General features: G+C 53.1%; 1 protein-coding gene across 1 annotated transcript in view; it reads right to left on the bottom strand.

The window, feature by feature from the left end:
- Window positions 1-298: 298 nt before the first annotated feature.
- MAPK4 (mitogen-activated protein kinase 4) overlaps window positions 299-16401 on the bottom strand; it is a 75715-nt gene continuing 59612 nt past the window's right edge. The window contains exons 2-5 of the mRNA XM_065890063.1: window positions 10457-10601; window positions 8557-8718; window positions 3797-3998; window positions 299-995 (exon numbers count right to left, since the gene is read on the bottom strand). Coding sequence (XP_065746135.1) covers window positions 299-995; window positions 3797-3998; window positions 8557-8718; window positions 10457-10601 — 1206 coding nt within the window. The remainder of the gene's footprint in view (window positions 996-3796; window positions 3999-8556; window positions 8719-10456; window positions 10602-16401) is intronic.

Here is a 16401-nt window from a genome sequence, read left to right on the forward strand (position 1 = left end):
AGGTGGGGCCTGCAGACTGCTAAGACATACTTCTGCCCTGTACACCGCCACTTATCAAAGCACAGGGGCCTCATCCTCACTGGGAAAGTGATCAACCCCCAATCTCGGCTCCTATTCAAACCCACTCCCAGAGGTTAAAGGCTAGTTATTAAGGCAGTTTAAGAAATGGATATTCCTCTCGCTCCTCGGATCCTTCCTGTGTTCTGCTAACCCCAAGGCAGCAGAGAGGGGCGGCAGGGGTGGTGGAGATGCCAGGGAGGCGGTCTTCGGGATGGCCTGGAGCGCCCCTCCGCCGCCCTCACCACCTTTCTTTGGAGAAGGCCTCAGTCTGCACGAGATCGCCAGGGTGCTCGGATATGCAGGCGCCGTTGAGGTCGCCCAGTTTACTGTCCGGCAGGTCCTCGGGCTTGGTGCAGAGCTTCAGGGCGCGGGAGATGAACACGTCCAGGTCGAACTGGGGGCTGGCGCCCCCGTCGATGGGGGCCGGACGGCCGGGTGGGGAGGCCGACAGGCGGCGCTCGGGGCCGTCGGGGGGCGGGCTGGCGCGCTCAGGGACGCCCTGCGTGCTCTGGACCCACTGCGCAATCTCCAGGAAGAGGCTGGCCGGCTCTTCGTCGCGCGGCCCCGCGTCCGCCGCCACCGCGGCGGTGGGGGGCGCCCCGGCCGCCTGCTTCCAGTGCGACAGGTCCAGGATGAGCTTGGGCTCCGAGTAGTGGTGCGGCTTGTTGTCGCGCCACAGCAGCTTGTCCAGGTAGGACGGCGACCCCACCTTGTAGTCGCAGGAGCGCCCGTAGTCGGCCTCGAAGGCGCGCTCCATGGACGAGTGCGACTGCTCCAGGAAGCGCTCCGAGCTGCTCTGCGAGTCCTTGCGCGGGTCCACCTGCACGTCCTCCGCCAGCGGCGCCGAGCCCGCGCGCGGGTCGAGCTGCACCTCGCTCGCGTCCTGGTACCTGTCGGGCCGCCACTCCAGGTCCGACGACAGGCTCACAGGGTACCTGCAAAGGTAAGCCAGGATGGTGATTGGACCCTTCCAACCGGGTTGGCTTTGTGGAGGGAGCCAACCCCCCGATCCCTGTCTGCCACCCACAGGCCGGCTTTCCATTCCTTCCCAGTCCCTCCAGCTCCTTCCCTCACCTCCCAGGGTGGGAGGGTGATGGGACAAAGTAACGGTGAACCTCCAGGGCTCAGGCAGAAGGACTGATTGCCCGGCTTAACTCTTGTATCCTTTTGTATTCATTGAATATCCTACAAATATTTCTTGAGCACCTCCTATGTGCCAGGCGGTGTTCTGAGCATTACCGGACACAGCAGGGAACAAAACAAAATCCCTCTCCTCATGTAATGGTACTTTCTAGTGGATGCACCTGTGCAGTACTCCGCAACCTTTGATGTGCACACAAATCACCTGGGGACCTTGTTGGACAGCAGATGCTGATCCAGTAGATGCGGCAGGGTCTGAGAGTCTGCATTTCTGACAGGCTGCCAGTGATGCTGATTCTGCTGGTCCCTGGCCCACACTTCGAGTAGCAGGGCCCTAATGAGGGCTTCACAGCCTTGGCTCAGATTAGAATCACTTGTGGGGGGGATTAAAAATAAAATTCCATGCCTGCCCCGCATCTCCAATGCTGATTCAGGAGGCCCAGGGAGGGGCCCAGCATCTGCGTGGTTGTCAAACCTCCCCAGGTGTTTCTAAGTTCCAGCCAGGGCTAAGTACCCCTGCCATAGTGGATCTGGTTGGAGGCCCTGCAGCACCTTGCGTAGATGCTGAGCAGGCAGGGCGTACTGAAAGATTACAGACACCCTCAGGAGAGGCCAGAGATCCTTGAAATTCTGCCCTCCGTCAACTGTCCTGCGGCCCTGAAGAGCCATGTCTGCTAGCCAAGAGCAAATGAAGGGCAGGTGGGCAGGCCATCAGCTTGGGCTGAGCCCTCCCTCCCTGTGCCAGGTGTTCTATGCAGAATTGAGGGGGCGGGGAGAGGCAGGGAGCCCAGGGGAAGCCTCAGGCAGCAGCCAGCCGCTCCCAGAACAGGAGGCCTAGGGCTCACACAGGAAAAACCAAGGACAGGCAGGTTTGGCTGTGTGACCGGGCAGGCGGGCAGCTGCAGTCCACGCCTTGTGGTTTGCGAGGCACAGGAAGGTCCCAGTTCTCCCCACCCTCCCAGTGATGCCATTAAGGTAGGAGTCACTCCTAGAGGTGAACACTGCCTCCTCCCATGAGGGTCCTTGAAATTGCAGGGATTTCTAGGAGGAAGAACTTGTGAAGCCCGTCACCATTGGCTGCTACATGCCAAGGGCCAGATGTAAGGTGTCTGCAGTCTCCAGGCAACCCTGTGGAGTGAGTGCTATCACCTGCTTCATAGATGAGGACACTAGCGTTCAGAGGTAAGCAGTTTGCCCGAAGCAGCAGGGCCTGTGGGAAGGGGTTTGCCGTTGCCTTTGTCGTCCGCCTTCCTCATGCAGGTGTGATGGGAAGGGTCGGGAGCAGAGGGGCACCAGGTTTAGAAGTGGTCAGAGTTGATGGGCAGGGGCCAAAGAAACCCTGCTACAGTCTTCCTGACACCATGCCATAGCCATGATAAGCAGAGGACAAATCCTGCAGAGCCAATGCTCCGTGCCCCCAGGTGCTGTGGAGTGGAGGACGAGGGGCTGCAGGAACCACAGTCAAGGGCAGGGCTAGCATGGGGGTGGCAGAGGAGAGAGTCTTCATTAATCTCTATGTGCTGGCAACTCTTGATAACAACAACAACAAACCAACAAACCTGTCCTGAAATAGCAACGTTGCCCTGACCCTCCCTCGGAGCCTCCTTAATCTGAAATCCATCATCTGTCAAATGACTGAAAAGGAGAAACTGCTTATCTGTCACTTATGTAACTAGCTGTCACATTCTCGCAACAGCAGCGCTCCCACTTAGGCCCCCTTGGAGTCCTAGCTTCTAAGCCCTCGACTTCTATTTCTAAACCGAGCGGCTACCAGTGCTTCCTTCCAGAATTAGCAGATGGTGATGCCCAAATGTTTAGGTGCCTGATCTAGGAACATCAGAACAGGAAGGGACCTAAGAGATCATTGTGTGCTTATGCGGAGATTGTCAAAAACTGTATCTTCTATCCAACTCTGATTCATTGGTAGTGACTTCCGGGCACACTGTGTTGAGAAGGATTCTGAGGCCCGGCTCAGTTTAGCAGGGAAGAGTCTTGTGATTGCTTAGCAGTGTCTGACATGGGTGCAGATTGGGGAGGGCCCCGCGTAGGCCAGGAATTAGGTGTGTGACACAATGCCAATCTCTAACCTCTCTGAGCTGTGGCTTCCTCGTGTGTCAATGAGCAATAATAATATTGGTGCCCCTTTACTGGCATCTCAGGAGGTACAAATGATGTGAACGGCATGAAGGTGTTGTGTGGTGGTAAATGTCACATTGTTTTCTTGTCTTGCGTTGCTGCACTTTGCTTTTCTGGGGCAAATTCCCAGCCTACTAGACGTGAGCTCTGGCTGTGGGTGCTCATTAAATGCTTGCCCAACATTGTATCGAGCCCTGTGTGCAGGACACTCGGGGTGGGTTGGAAAGCTGGTGGTGACCGGTGTTGCACAAAGGCAGGCCCCGACCACGCATGCAGGACATAGCTGGTCATCTACCAGGAATGTCTGGGGACAGGAGAGAAAGGCAGGAGGCTAAGCTGGGGAAAGCACCCTATGGGCTATAGAACTTGGGAGACAGAAGGAAAGGTCATGGGGGATCAGAGGCAAATAGAAATGAGAGGACGGGAATGTGGGTTCCAGACTCCAGGGCTGGCACCGCACCTGTCCCAGTTGGAGAGCTGGCTCTGGTTGGCAGCCATCAGCAGGATGTCGTCAATCTCATCCTCTATGCGGAAGGGGTGCTGCGAGGTGGGCTCGTCCTCGGGGCAAGCGTACGGGCTCATGTAGGGATGCTGCAGCCCCATCTCGGCGGTCAGGCGATCCATGGGGTTAAAGGTCAGGATCTTCTCCAGAAAGTCGATGGCTGTGGAGAGCAGAGCAGGACAGGAAGGCCATTTGTGTCCTTGCCAAGCTGAGAATAAGACTCCTCAGCATGGGGACACCCCCTAGTGTTTGTACTTTTCCATGTGTAAAAAGGCTTTCGGATGTTTCCTTTCTCAGGATCCTCACCATAATCCAGGGACAAATTCAGAGCAGACGCTGCGTTTTGACTTCGCTAATGAATTAATAGAGGTCCAGAGGGGTACAGTGACTCAAGGCCACCGTTGGTTACAGGAGGTCCAGGGCTAGAACTCTGCCTTAGGCTGGATTTCCCCAGAGACAAGGAATGGGGCGGAGGTAGTTTATGCGGCAGCGATGCCAGGAAGCACCAGTAGGGCAATGGGGAAGAAGCCAGTAGAGGATGTGCCAATGAACAGTTCCTGCTGAGAGCCCCTGGGGCTCTGTTCCACTGAGTCCTCCAAGAGACAGCATGGGACACACCTCAGAGACGGTCCCACTTTGGGGGCAGGGGAAGCTGGGGTATCTCCATCCCCACTCTCATTTGTCATGGGTTGAGTGCTGCTGGAGTGGGTGGAGGACCCAGCAGCAAAAAGCCTCAGTGAGAATGGTCGCCGTGGAGCTAGGCGGGTGGGACAGAGCCTGACAGCCCAGGGCTCCTAAGTCCAGAGCCCTTTCTACCATATGTTGCCCCTGGAGGTTTGACAAATAAAGGCCATCTTCAAAATATTTATCCCCTGGGCTGAAGCCCCCATGCTGTGCCAGGCAGTAACCCTTCAGTGGCTAGATCAAGGGGAGGACCTGGCAGCTGAACCTGGGCATGGAAACGGACACTCAGGAGCCCTGTGCGGTGGCTATTTGCCAACCAGCATGAAGGTATATCAAGATGGCCGCAACCTGTAGGGCGTTGTGGGCGTGCACTGGCTGAACACCACCTCCGCTCACAGATGCCCTTTGTCCTGAGCGGGGGGCAGGGACACCTGTCTGCCCTGTGAGCTCAGCCCCGGGTTATCTCAGGGCAAGTCCCGTCTGGAGGTTTGTATTCCTTCTCAGCCCTGGAGGCTCCACTTAAATCATGGCTTGGCTAATCATGTTACAGCCCACATGGAAAAGGAGGAAAGCGCCAGGTTTCTGTACCCTCTGAGGGGCTCCCGGGTGGGCCTCAGCCTGCACCATTACCCTGCCCCTCACACCAGCCCTGGACCTCTCTGCGGAAAAATTCATCAGTGGTTCAGGAAATCGATGGATTCTGAAGGTCACTGGTCTCCCAGGAGGATGCAGTTCTGTTCCATAATCCTAGACTGAAAGATCAGTTAAGCAGCAGTAACTCTGATCCCTCCCCAGTGCTCTGGGGCTCAGGGCATGCTTCTGCGCCCAGGGCTGCAGACCTGAAAGAGAACCGGCCTCACAGGTTCCCAGGACTGGGAAGAATCAGGCAGTGCAGGGCCCAGCTCTGCCACTGCCCAGCTCCGGGCTGGGCAAGTCTTTCCTTCTCTGGGCTCCCAGCCCCTCACTCGGCCCCACCTACTACCCTGAACCTTTTGACAAGGAAGTGAGAGAGTTGGAGCTCTAAACGTTGGCAGGCATCATCACCATTATCATCAGTATTAAGAAAGACCCAGTGAACCCTGACGTTGGAAAATGCCAGCCCCGAAGGCCGCTTCACTGACTCTAGTAAGGATGAGAATTTCCCCTTCCCTCTCTCTGACAGCTGGTCCTCCAGCAGGTGCCCCAGACACTTCTGGGAAGCCCAAGTGTTAGAAAATCCTGCCTTACAGCAAAACCTAAATCTGCCTCTTTAACTCCTACCCTCGAGCCTCGCTCTGCCCTCTCTGGTCTCCCCATGTCAGCATGCTCTCTCTTCCCCATGACTGTTCCCATCATGTTTCAAGGCAGCAGTCATGTCCCACGCAAGCCTCCTGTCCTCCTGGCACACAACTGGCCTACATCTCCTAGCCTCCCCCGCAGTTCGGTGTGGCCGTGTGACTGGGGCCAATGGGAAGGGGCTGGAAATGATGTGTGTACCCCGCTTCCAGGCCAGACCCATAGAAACCTCCTGCAGGAGCGTCTGCTCTCCCTTCCCCTGTCTTCAGCCGGAAGTTGGTGCCTTGCGGGTAGTGGGGAGCCCTGAAAGTTACGATTGAAGATGTCACATGGCCAGCATCCCAGGCGCGGCCCCCAGGTTCCCCCACTCTGTCTGAATTTGAGTTGAGCAGTGAATACACTGCTAGTGGGTAAGCCACAGAGACTTCAGGTTTATCGGCTACAGCACTGGCTTCACCTTAACTCATAACCACACCGCCCCGCCTCCACCAACTCCTTTTCTCTAAGTTCAACCTCCCACATGTTTTCTTTAGTGCTTCTAATATAATGAGGCTTCTGTACAATTGTGTCACCTCTCTGGGGCCCCAGTGGATTCCCGGCTGGACTTCTCAGAGCCCCAGGGATCCTCAGGAAGGATTCTCAGGGGCGTCTCTGGAGATCAAGAGGCAGGTGGGCCGGGCTCCGCACCCCTCACCCCTGCTGCACCCAGAGGACTCCTTTCCCTGTTTTGTATATTAGATTTCCTCATCAGCTCTGTCATTTGTGATATAGTTTCTTCTTGTGAGTGGAGCTCAGAAGTGAACGCCCTGGCGTGGTCTCAGGCCTGCTCCCTTGTCCTGAACCTGTGGTGTGACGGCTGCTGAGGGATACAGTCCACCCGGACTATGTCCATCGAGCCTCTGAGGGTGACAGCCAGAGAGGACTCCCACCTCTTCCCAGGCCTACGGGGCCTCAAATGGACAATCCAGGACAAACCGAGAGTCACCAACTGACTCTTAGGGACAGCTGCGCGTGATACCCTTTCTCCCACTGAAGTTTCATTTCAGCCATACCTCATTACCCTGAGGCCAGGCTGATTGGGGCCACTTTTCAAGCCCAGTGGCAGACAAGAGAATTGTGGTTGAAGCTGGCGCATTGGGAGGGTGAAGCTTTCGTGAACATCTGTTCGGCTACAGGATCAAGTCTGTACACGTCCACTGGGTATTCAGAGCCCTGCAGTCTCTTGGCCCTTCTCACCTATCCAGCTTCACTTCCTACAGTCTGTTTCCCGCTGATCTGAGCCCTCACCAGTCCCCCAGGCCGGTTCTTTATCCCTCTCAGTGCTTGGTGGCTCTTTTCCCCTCCCCAAATACCCAGAGCTCTCGATAGCCCCTTAGGATGTGTTCCTTCATCTGCTCATCTCTGACGTGTACTCCATCTTCCCAGCTAGACCACCACTTATGTCTCTGATCTCTGCGAGACAGGCCCATCACACTCAGAGCCAAGTCACCGAGGGACTGCTGTGCGTCTGGTGGTTTGGGGGATGGGGACGTGGGTGACACATCCCTGATCCAGAATTCCTGAGGATTCTGAACCTTGTGTCACATGGTGGGATTTCTACAGAGGCCTAGGAATCAAAGTAAATGTGGATGGGCTGAGTCTTAATTTGTGGGGGATCAGATTGCCCCCTCCCTTAAAGATGGGGAAACTGAGACAGATTGAATGGGGATCATGGCCAGAGAAATTGTCAGTCCAAGTTCTTGGTTTCTTGATGGGGAGGAGCGTGGCAGAGACAGCTGTACCCCATGTCTGTTCTCCTCTTTCATAGTAATGGACACAGAATGGCAATGGAGTAAGTGTCCACTTCCCAGCCTCACTGCAGCGAGGTGGGACCATGTGACTAAGTTCTGGCCAACAGGACACGAATGGAGGTGAGGTTAAGTCAAGGGAACTGCCCTCCTTCCCCGCCTTCCCCCAGCTGGTAAGGGCAACACCCTAAGGTGGCAGAAATACAAGACAGAAGGGGCTTGGGCCCTGGTAGAGCAGGTCTACCACACTGGCCCTAGACTATCTACTTTGGATTATTATATAAGAGAGAAATAAACTTAACTTCTTTTTTCTTAAATAAGAAATACATGTTATTTAAGCTGTTGATAATCTGGGTTTCTTTTACAATTGGCAAAACCATATCCTACCTGATATAGGGGTTTCCTAAGGGAGCCTCTAGCAGGTAGAAGGCTGGTGGCAATGTAACATCTCAGACGATGGAGCAACTATCCTATGCTAAGGGCTTTACAAATTCTGTTTTACTTACTTGTCACAGTGACCCTGTGTGTCATGTATTATTACATCCATTTTACAGTTAAGGAAACTGAGATGCAGAGAAGTTAAGAAACTTGCCCAAGGCCAAAGAGCTAGTCACTGGTGGAACTGGGAACTGAGCCTGGGTCTGGCTTTGAAGCTGATGAAACCATACCATGCCTTACAGAGGGAAAAATAAAGGGAGATGGAAGAGAGGGAGGGAGGCAAGTGAGGAAGAAGGAAAAGGAAGTAAAATCAGGGGTAGAGTGTGGAGGACCAGCTGTGACCACCCTGAGGGTGGCCTGATGGCCGAACTCAGTCTGGAAGTAGCGAGGGCAAATGCCCGCTGCCAGGGGTCCCCAGCTTCTGTGTCTAGGGACTCTGTTTGGTCCTTTTGGAAGAGACTGCCTGCCCCAGCCCCCCAGGGTGAAACCAGAGTGCTGCCTCCAGGTGCTGGCTTGGCCGTCGGACTCTGGTACCTTCGCTGTTCACTTCAGGGAGCAGCTTGCGCAGTGGCCTCTTCACCTCCCAGGCGCTGCTGACGAAGGAAGGCATCACCTTGAGCAGCTCGTCCTTGTCTTCCTCCCGGATCACAGGGATGGTCTCCAGGATGAGCTGCATCTGCTCCAGCTCGTGAGCCCCTGGGGAGGTAAACACCAGATGGTTGAGCATGCTGCCCACGTGGCTGGCGTGTGTGGAAGCTCCCGCGCCGCTCTACGACCCTGGGGCAGGGGGACCAGAGCTGGGCTGGGAGCCAGGGAACCTGAGTTCACTCTGCCATTAACTTGCTGTGTGCCTGTGGGCAAGTTGCTTGCCATCTCTGGGGCTTGGTCAAATGTAGAAAGAAGGGGTAGTCTCTGGGGCCCCATCCGTCCCCCTAGCATTCTGTGCCTCTGGAATGGACCAGTCTCATATAGCCTGAGTCAGCCATCGCTAAAGTGACGGGAGCAGCCTGGCCCAAGTCTTTCCAAATGCTCTTTCCCATATGCCTCTGTGCATGTCCTTTACTGGGCTGGGGAAGGAAGTGATTTTAAGGCTAGGAATGAGTCTTACCTTTTGGATTTCCATTAGGAGGGAAAAAAGTCAGGAAGAACAAATTAAGCTTGGGACGTGTCTTGAGCACACTGTCTCTGTGCTCCTTTGGGCAGAGGGAGGAAGGCAGACTGTGCCACGTCTGTGGGACAGGATGGAGTCGAGCATTCAAGCACTCATTCACTTATTCATTCATTCAACAAATGATTATTTATGGAGTGTCGTCTCCATAAATGGAGTGTAATCTCCAGGAATACCATCCTCATCCGTAAGAAGCTTCGGGCTTTGTGCATCTTGGAAACTCAACTCCTCTTCTACGCTTAGGCCATCACGGATGCTGCTTCAGAGCTTTGACACTGCTGGGATGGGTCAGGTCTGAATCCTTGCCGCCCCCTCTGACTTCCAGGCTGTTCTTACCTCCAGTTCCTCCATTTTCCCTTTTGGCATGAGTAGCCTTGCCATTTACCTCTACCAGGTTAAATCCAACCAGGCCCCATCTTCCTTAAGAAGTGCCCCTGACTCACCCAGCTGCACAGAGCTCCCTCCCCTTACCACCGATTCCCATGGGGTCCCAGTCTTCCAGAAGCTGGTAGCCAAGGGCGGGGCTCTTCCGTGTCCCCCATGATGCCCTGTGCGGCACTAAGCACTTGTGGATGCTGTGAGCGCTGACCCAGAAAGTGCCTATGGATCAGCATCTGCTCTGAACGAGTCCCTTGGCCTCTCCCTGCAGTGGGCTCATGTAGGCTCAGTTCAGAGACTCTGGGAGACTTGTGGGGTCTCCTCTCCAAATGAGCACTCCAGACCGACCTCTCACAGTGGCAGGGAGAGGAGAGGAAGGGGCTGAAAATGTAGGACGGGTGTTTTCAGGGGTCAGTCTCAAGGTGTTTGAATATACACGATTATCGATTTTGAAAGTTCTGTGCTCAAAAGGCTTTTTTTTAGCCTCTCCAGTATTTTGCCTGAAATGGTTGGTAATCAGGTGCCTCCAAGTGGTGCCCTAAAAGCTGCAGAGGTTACGTCAAAGAGAAAGACTGGCATGTTTGTGATTAACGTGTGTTCCCCCACCCCGGCTTTTTTTTTTTTTTTTTTTTTTTGCGGTACGCGGGCCTCTCACCCCTGCGGCCTCTCCCGTTGCAGAGCACAGGCTCCGGACGTGCAGGCTCAGCGGCCATGGCTCACGGGCCCAGACGCTCCGCGGCATGTGGGATCTTCCCGGACCGGGGCACAAACCCATGTCCCCTGCATTGGCAGGCGGACTCTCAACCACTGCGCCATCAGGGAAGCCCTGTTATCCCCTTTTATTGAGCTACAGCAGAGGAGAAGGAAGGTGCCTGGGTAGCAGCTTACCAGCAAAGAGCATCCTCCCCGTGAGCATCTCTGCCAGGATGCAGCCAGCGGCCCACATGTCAATGGCTTTGGTGTAGTTGTTAGGGGAGAGGAGCAGGCGTGGTGAGCGGTACCATTTCGTTACCAACCCTTCTGACAGGTAACCCTGGAAGACAAAATCCAGGCTTCCAGTAATCAGTCATTTGTAGACAGCCCCCCTCACATGCCTCTCCTCCTTTCCCTTCCCAGGGAGACAGGACACCTTTCACTCTCCATCCTTTCCCATTGATCGTCTGGTTAGAGGGGTTTAAGCAGCGTTGTGGGGCTCAGAGGCTTTGGTGGGGGAATCTTATGAGGCCCTGGAGTTCTCTTCTGTGGAAAGGGATCCAGGATGACACTATTTAAGAAGCAGTGCTTTCCCAGCCCATCTTGATGTAATGACGCATAGCACTCTACCCTCATCTAGTAAGAAGATGGAAAAGTAGGAGCCATACTTGAGTTTGTTATCACCATCAACAGAGTAATGATGAGACAGTGGAATTTGATTTATTCAGTGGCTGAATGTCAGAAAGAGCTGTAAAATTTAAATCAAGCCAGTTGCTTTGGTGCAGATGATAATTAATTCTGCTGTGATGTCAGACGCCAAGCCCCTGCTGGGAATGGATTGAGGCCAGCTTCATAATGGGTGCGGGTGAAGGGCTTTTGGAAGCAGCCCTAAAAGGCAGAGTGGACACAGCTTTGGTTGGCCCAGAGGATTCTGGGAGTTGTACAGAGTGTCTTTGTGGGGATAGATGTTCTAGCTGATTTCAGCCACTGCTCAATGTGCGGTCTGGAGTGGAATCCCTCACTACAGGATATAGTGACAGCATAGGTGTTTTAGCACAGATAGGGAAGTATAGCCAGGCAATTCGGAGCTTGTTCTCTATGTAATTCACAAAGCTGGCCCAACAGTGGAATCTGGGAAATGTCTGTTGAATTACATGGAACGGTCTCTCTAAATTGAAAAAAATAGACCTATTTGGTGGTCAAGGTCAGATAATTAGCACCAGGGGCATCCAGTGAGAAATTCTAGGGACGGTTTTGTTATTTGCTGTTGTAATTTCCAGTTTAGCATCTAATTTTCCATTTTGCTGATGTAAAAAGTATCACAGACCTAGGTTAAAAGCAGATGAAACATTAGGAGGCCCAAGTACCCAGGAGCTTTTGATCAATTAATCTGAAATCTCATCACTTGTTGTGCAAAGATTTATTATGTTTTAAACCTGAGAGCCCTGAGTTACAGCAGTTTTCTCTCCTCTGTGGCACATATTTCTTTAGAGCAGGTCCTCAGACTGGTGGAAGGAAGGAAGGAAAGACTAAGGTATACCCATTCCCCAGCCTCAATGCTCCAAAATGAGCTCCTTATAATTTTTTTTTTTTTTTTAACATCTTTATTGGGGTATAATTGCTTTACAATGGTGTGTTAGTTTCTGATTTATAACAAAGTGAATCAGCTATACATATACATGTGCTCCCATGTGTCTCCCCTCTTGTGTCTCCCTCCCTCCCACTCTCCCCCTCCCACCCCTCCAGGCTGTCCCAAAGCCCCGAGCTTATATCCCTGTGCCTTGCGGCTGCTTCCCCCTAGCTATCTACCTTACTACGTTTGTTAGTGTGTATATGTCCATGACTCTCTCTCGCCCTGTCAAAACTCACCCTTCCCCCTCCCCATATCCTCAAGTCCGTTCTCCAGTAGGTCTGCGCCTCTATTCCTGTCTTATCCCTAGGTTCTTCATGACATTTTTTCCCCTTAAATTCCATATATATGTGTTAGCATACGGTATTTGTCTTTGTCTTTCTGACTTACTTCACTCTGTATGACAGACTCTAGGTCTCCTTATAATTTTTAAAATATGCCCCCTTTCTCTGTCCTTTGGGCCTTTGCATGTGTACTTTCCAGGGATGGGTGTCCTCACACCCACTGTCCTTCCTGGCTAACTCACACTCAGGCCTGCTTCCTCTCAGAAGCTTCCCAATTCCCTGGGATGAGGTTGAATGCCCCTTCCCAGGAGCTCCATGATCCCTGTCTTGTTACTGTTTCTTTACTTCTCTGCAGTTCCACCTTCACCCACCCCCACCCCCAGGACCACTAGACCACTAGACTCTGCCCTCATGGGCAGAGGCTGTATCTTGTTTCACAGCCATTTCTGCATTGCCTACTGCCAAGTCTGCCTCCTAGGAAACGTCCAATGAACACAGATGGATGGATGAGTAAGGAACATCTCACATGGTCTGAGCCCCTTCAAAATGGGGCACCTTCTGGAGGAACCACGGGTCCCCTTCTTTAACAGACCTGATTTTATGGAGAGATCCAGTTCCCACTTTCAATGGTGGATGAGGAGTTTAGAAAAGTTGTCAGCTTTTGCCTTATGCCTTGCCTTCTTCCAGAAAGGACTGGCAAGTGTAAGTAATTTTTTTTTTTTTTTTGTGGTACGCCAGCCTCTCACTGTTGTGGCCTCTCCCGTTGTGGAGCACAGGCTCCGGACGCACAGGCTCAGCGGCCATGGCTCACGGGCCCAGCCGCTCTGCGGCATGTGGGATCTTCCCGGACCGGGGCACGAACCCGTGTCCTCTGCATCGGCAGGTGGACTCTCAACCACTGTGCCACCAGGGAAGCCCAGTAATTTTTTTTTTAAGTCAGGTTTATTGAAGTATAATTTATAAACAGTAAAATTCACTCTTTTTAGGGTATAGTTCTATGAGTTTTGACAAAGCGTAGAATCATGTAACCACCATCATAATCAAGAGACATACAATTCCATCAGCTCACACAATTCCCTCGTGCCCCCTTCTGGTCACCCCCGAGCCCCAGTTCCCTAGAAACCACTGTTTTCCATCCCTTTAGTTTTGCTTGTGCAGAACGAACGTCATATAAATGGAATCACAGCGTGTGGCCTTTTGAGTCTGAATTCTTCCCCTTAGCATAATGCATCTGGACTCATCCACATTGCTGTATGAAGAGTAATCTGTTAGGAGTTTAAGTTTGATTCTAAAAAGGAAAGAGACAAGCCAGACTGTAGAAGCTCACATCTGGGTGGGTGGCTTATAAATAAAGAATGGTCCAATTTTATTTTCCAGTCAGAGGGTGAGTGTGTCAGAGAAAGACTAAAGCAGAGTACCCAGAGGGGAGGTGACTTAAGGTGAGTTTACTCTGATGTGTAAATGAGCAATCTTTTATGGGACAGAATTCCCTATAATTAACACCTGCCTATCTGCAGAGTCTGGAGCTGAAGTGGGACACAGGGAGCTTCCTTCTGAAACACCTGCCCTGAAAGTAAAAGAAAGATGTTTGCATGGGCAAGGCTGCCCCAGGGCCAGAATTATGGGCAAGGCCATGATAACAGCTGAGAAAGTTCACCCCTGGCTCTTCCTTACCTTTGAATGAAAACCAAGAACCTGCCAGATTTTTGTCAACTACTAGCTGCTTCCCTCAAGTTACTTGTCCCTCAAGTCAGGGGATTTACCGATATGTTTCAGAAGCCACAGGACAGAGGAGAATTTGGGAAGGTGCAGTGGCTTTTCTGCCAGTCTCTGGAGCAAGGGGAGCCTCCATTCCTGGGTCTGTGGGGCAGACACGGGGAGGGGCTGGAGGTCTTGCCCTCAGCTGAGATGACCCCTGGGTGTCTGACTGGGAGAGGCACTGGGGCCCACCACACAATACTGGTGATCTGAATTCAACAGAGGAGTTTTAGTTGAGTGGATGGGGCAAAAGTCAGAATTTTCTAGAATAAAAAAATCTTTAAAGATACCCAGGAGTAGGGACTCAGTTTTATCAGAAGGGCCCATAAATCCGTAAGTGTACTGGCTCAACAGAGATCCTTAAATGGCTTTCCTGCCGGAGCCTGCAGGGTGAAGATAGTTTTCAGCTCCATTTGGATGTAGAGGAGGCTGTCTTCAGTGATCAGACATGGTCTCTCCTGGGGCTCGCCCATCGGCAGGCTGACCAGTGGGTGGGACAGCGGGCACAGGCAGGGCGTGTTGTCTCATCACCACGCTGGGGAGACGGGAAGCGGACGCTCCTCGGGTCGCCCCCTGAGTGTAAGAGGCAAGACCAGAATCACCCTTTCCCTAGTGTCCCAGTCCTCCTGCCAGCCTGTCCCTTGGTGTTTCCAGTGAGAAGGCAACTCCGGAGGCACCACTGGGAGGGGTGGACACGGTTTCCTGTCTAGACCCCACCATGGGGAATTTGGGCTTCTTCAGCTATTACTCCAACCAGCCCATTGTGCTGGAGTCATGTCCAGCCAGTGAGAGGCTCTGACTTTGAAAGCCTTATAGGTGTTTGGAAATAATCTGATAGCAGCTACCCCAGGAGGAGAGTAATTAGGGACCCCTCACAGATCCAGAGGGAGGGTAGAATTAAAGCTGAGCATTCTCTTTGCTGAAGGAGCAAGGAAACCACACTCAGTCCCAGCTGCCTGCCAAGGAATTCAGAGCAGCCTCCATCAAACTCACCCTGGAAGGGTGGGCACCCATCCGCTGCTCCGGCGAGCCTGTATTGGGTGGGCTTCAGCTCTGCTCAGCTTGCCTTCTCTGTGCCTCCACTGGCCCAAGCCTGATCTCTTGGGTCTGGGAGTCAGAAGGCTGGAGGAGAGGGCTTGATCCCATAAACTTTCCACTTCACCCTTTAATGCACCTACTGGCACCTCACAGAGGTAGGGCAAATTTAAATAGGGACAACACTCTCCCAAGAATAAAAGCCCTGGGTGTGGGAAGACGCCAAGGTAGCGTCTCCCCACAACTAGGGCGCCTGCCAGCTGCTGGTGGGGACCCTGACGCCCAAGGAGATGGGAGGAACCCCCAAGTGAACTGGTAGGACGCGGGGCGACTGAAGGGGGAGCAGAAGTGGAGGCCAGACAGGATTGGCACCCCTGAGGCTGGGGAGATCGGGAGAGGCAGGCAGGAAGGACCCTCATGAAAGAGTGGAAGAGGAGCGGAGGGTGATCTCCCGGCCCACTTGGGCTGGGGAGCCTGCTGAGCTCCCAGGCCGATACCCCCACTCCAAAGCCCCCTCCAGGCTGCATGGGTCCTGGGGGCATAGGAAGGAGGCCGAGGGGAGAACAGCAGAAGCAGGTGGGAGGGGCCCTCCCAGACGGGAGGAGCAGGAGAGGAGAGGAGGGTGTTTGCCCTGCCCACTCGAGTCTGGGAAGCCTGCTGTGCTCCCAGGTGAGGTCCCCTGCCCTCTCAGACCAGCGGTGGGGGGCACGCCTGGGCCCCTTCTGTTCCTTGAGCCTAAGCCCCACTCCCCACAGCCCCCAGGGCCTTTTCCAGCCCTGTGGGTCCTAAGCATAGGCCGCACCCACCACCAAACCTCTCCCATGCTTAGACCTCGCCCTCCACAGCCAAGGCCTCCCCCCGCCTTTTTTTTCTTTCTTTCTTTCTTTTTTTTTTTCTCCTTCTTCCTCCTCCTCTTTCTTACTATTGTGGTACTGATGTGCCTTCTGGTTGTTGATTCATGTATATTTTTATCTTTATATTCTTTCTAACATATCTGTTAGTTTCCTAGTCTAATTTTATTTTTTACTTTGTTATTGTTCTCTCTCTCTTTTGTTTTTTTTTTTGCCACCCCACACGAATTGCGGGATCTTGGTTCATGAGCCGGGGGTCGGGCCAAAGCTCCCGCGATGGGAGCTCCGAGTCCAAACCACTGGACTAACAGAGAACCTCAGACCCCAGGGAATATTCATTGGACAGATGTCTCACAGAGGTCCTTATCTCAGCACCAAGACCCAGCTCTACCCAACAGCCTACAAACTCCAGTGCTGGAAGCCTCAGGCCAAACAACCAGTAAGACAGGAACAGAATCCCACTAAAAAAAAAAAAAAAGATGACAAAAAGTATGTCACAGATGAAGGGGCAAGGTAAAAACCTACAAGACCAAATAAATGAAGAGGAAATAGGCAACCTACCTGAAAAAGAATTAAGAGTAA

The sequence above is a fragment of the Phocoena phocoena genome, chromosome 13, assembly GCF_963924675.1.
Source record: "Phocoena phocoena chromosome 13, mPhoPho1.1, whole genome shotgun sequence".
NCBI classification, from domain to species: Eukaryota; Metazoa; Chordata; class Mammalia; order Artiodactyla; family Phocoenidae; genus Phocoena; species Phocoena phocoena.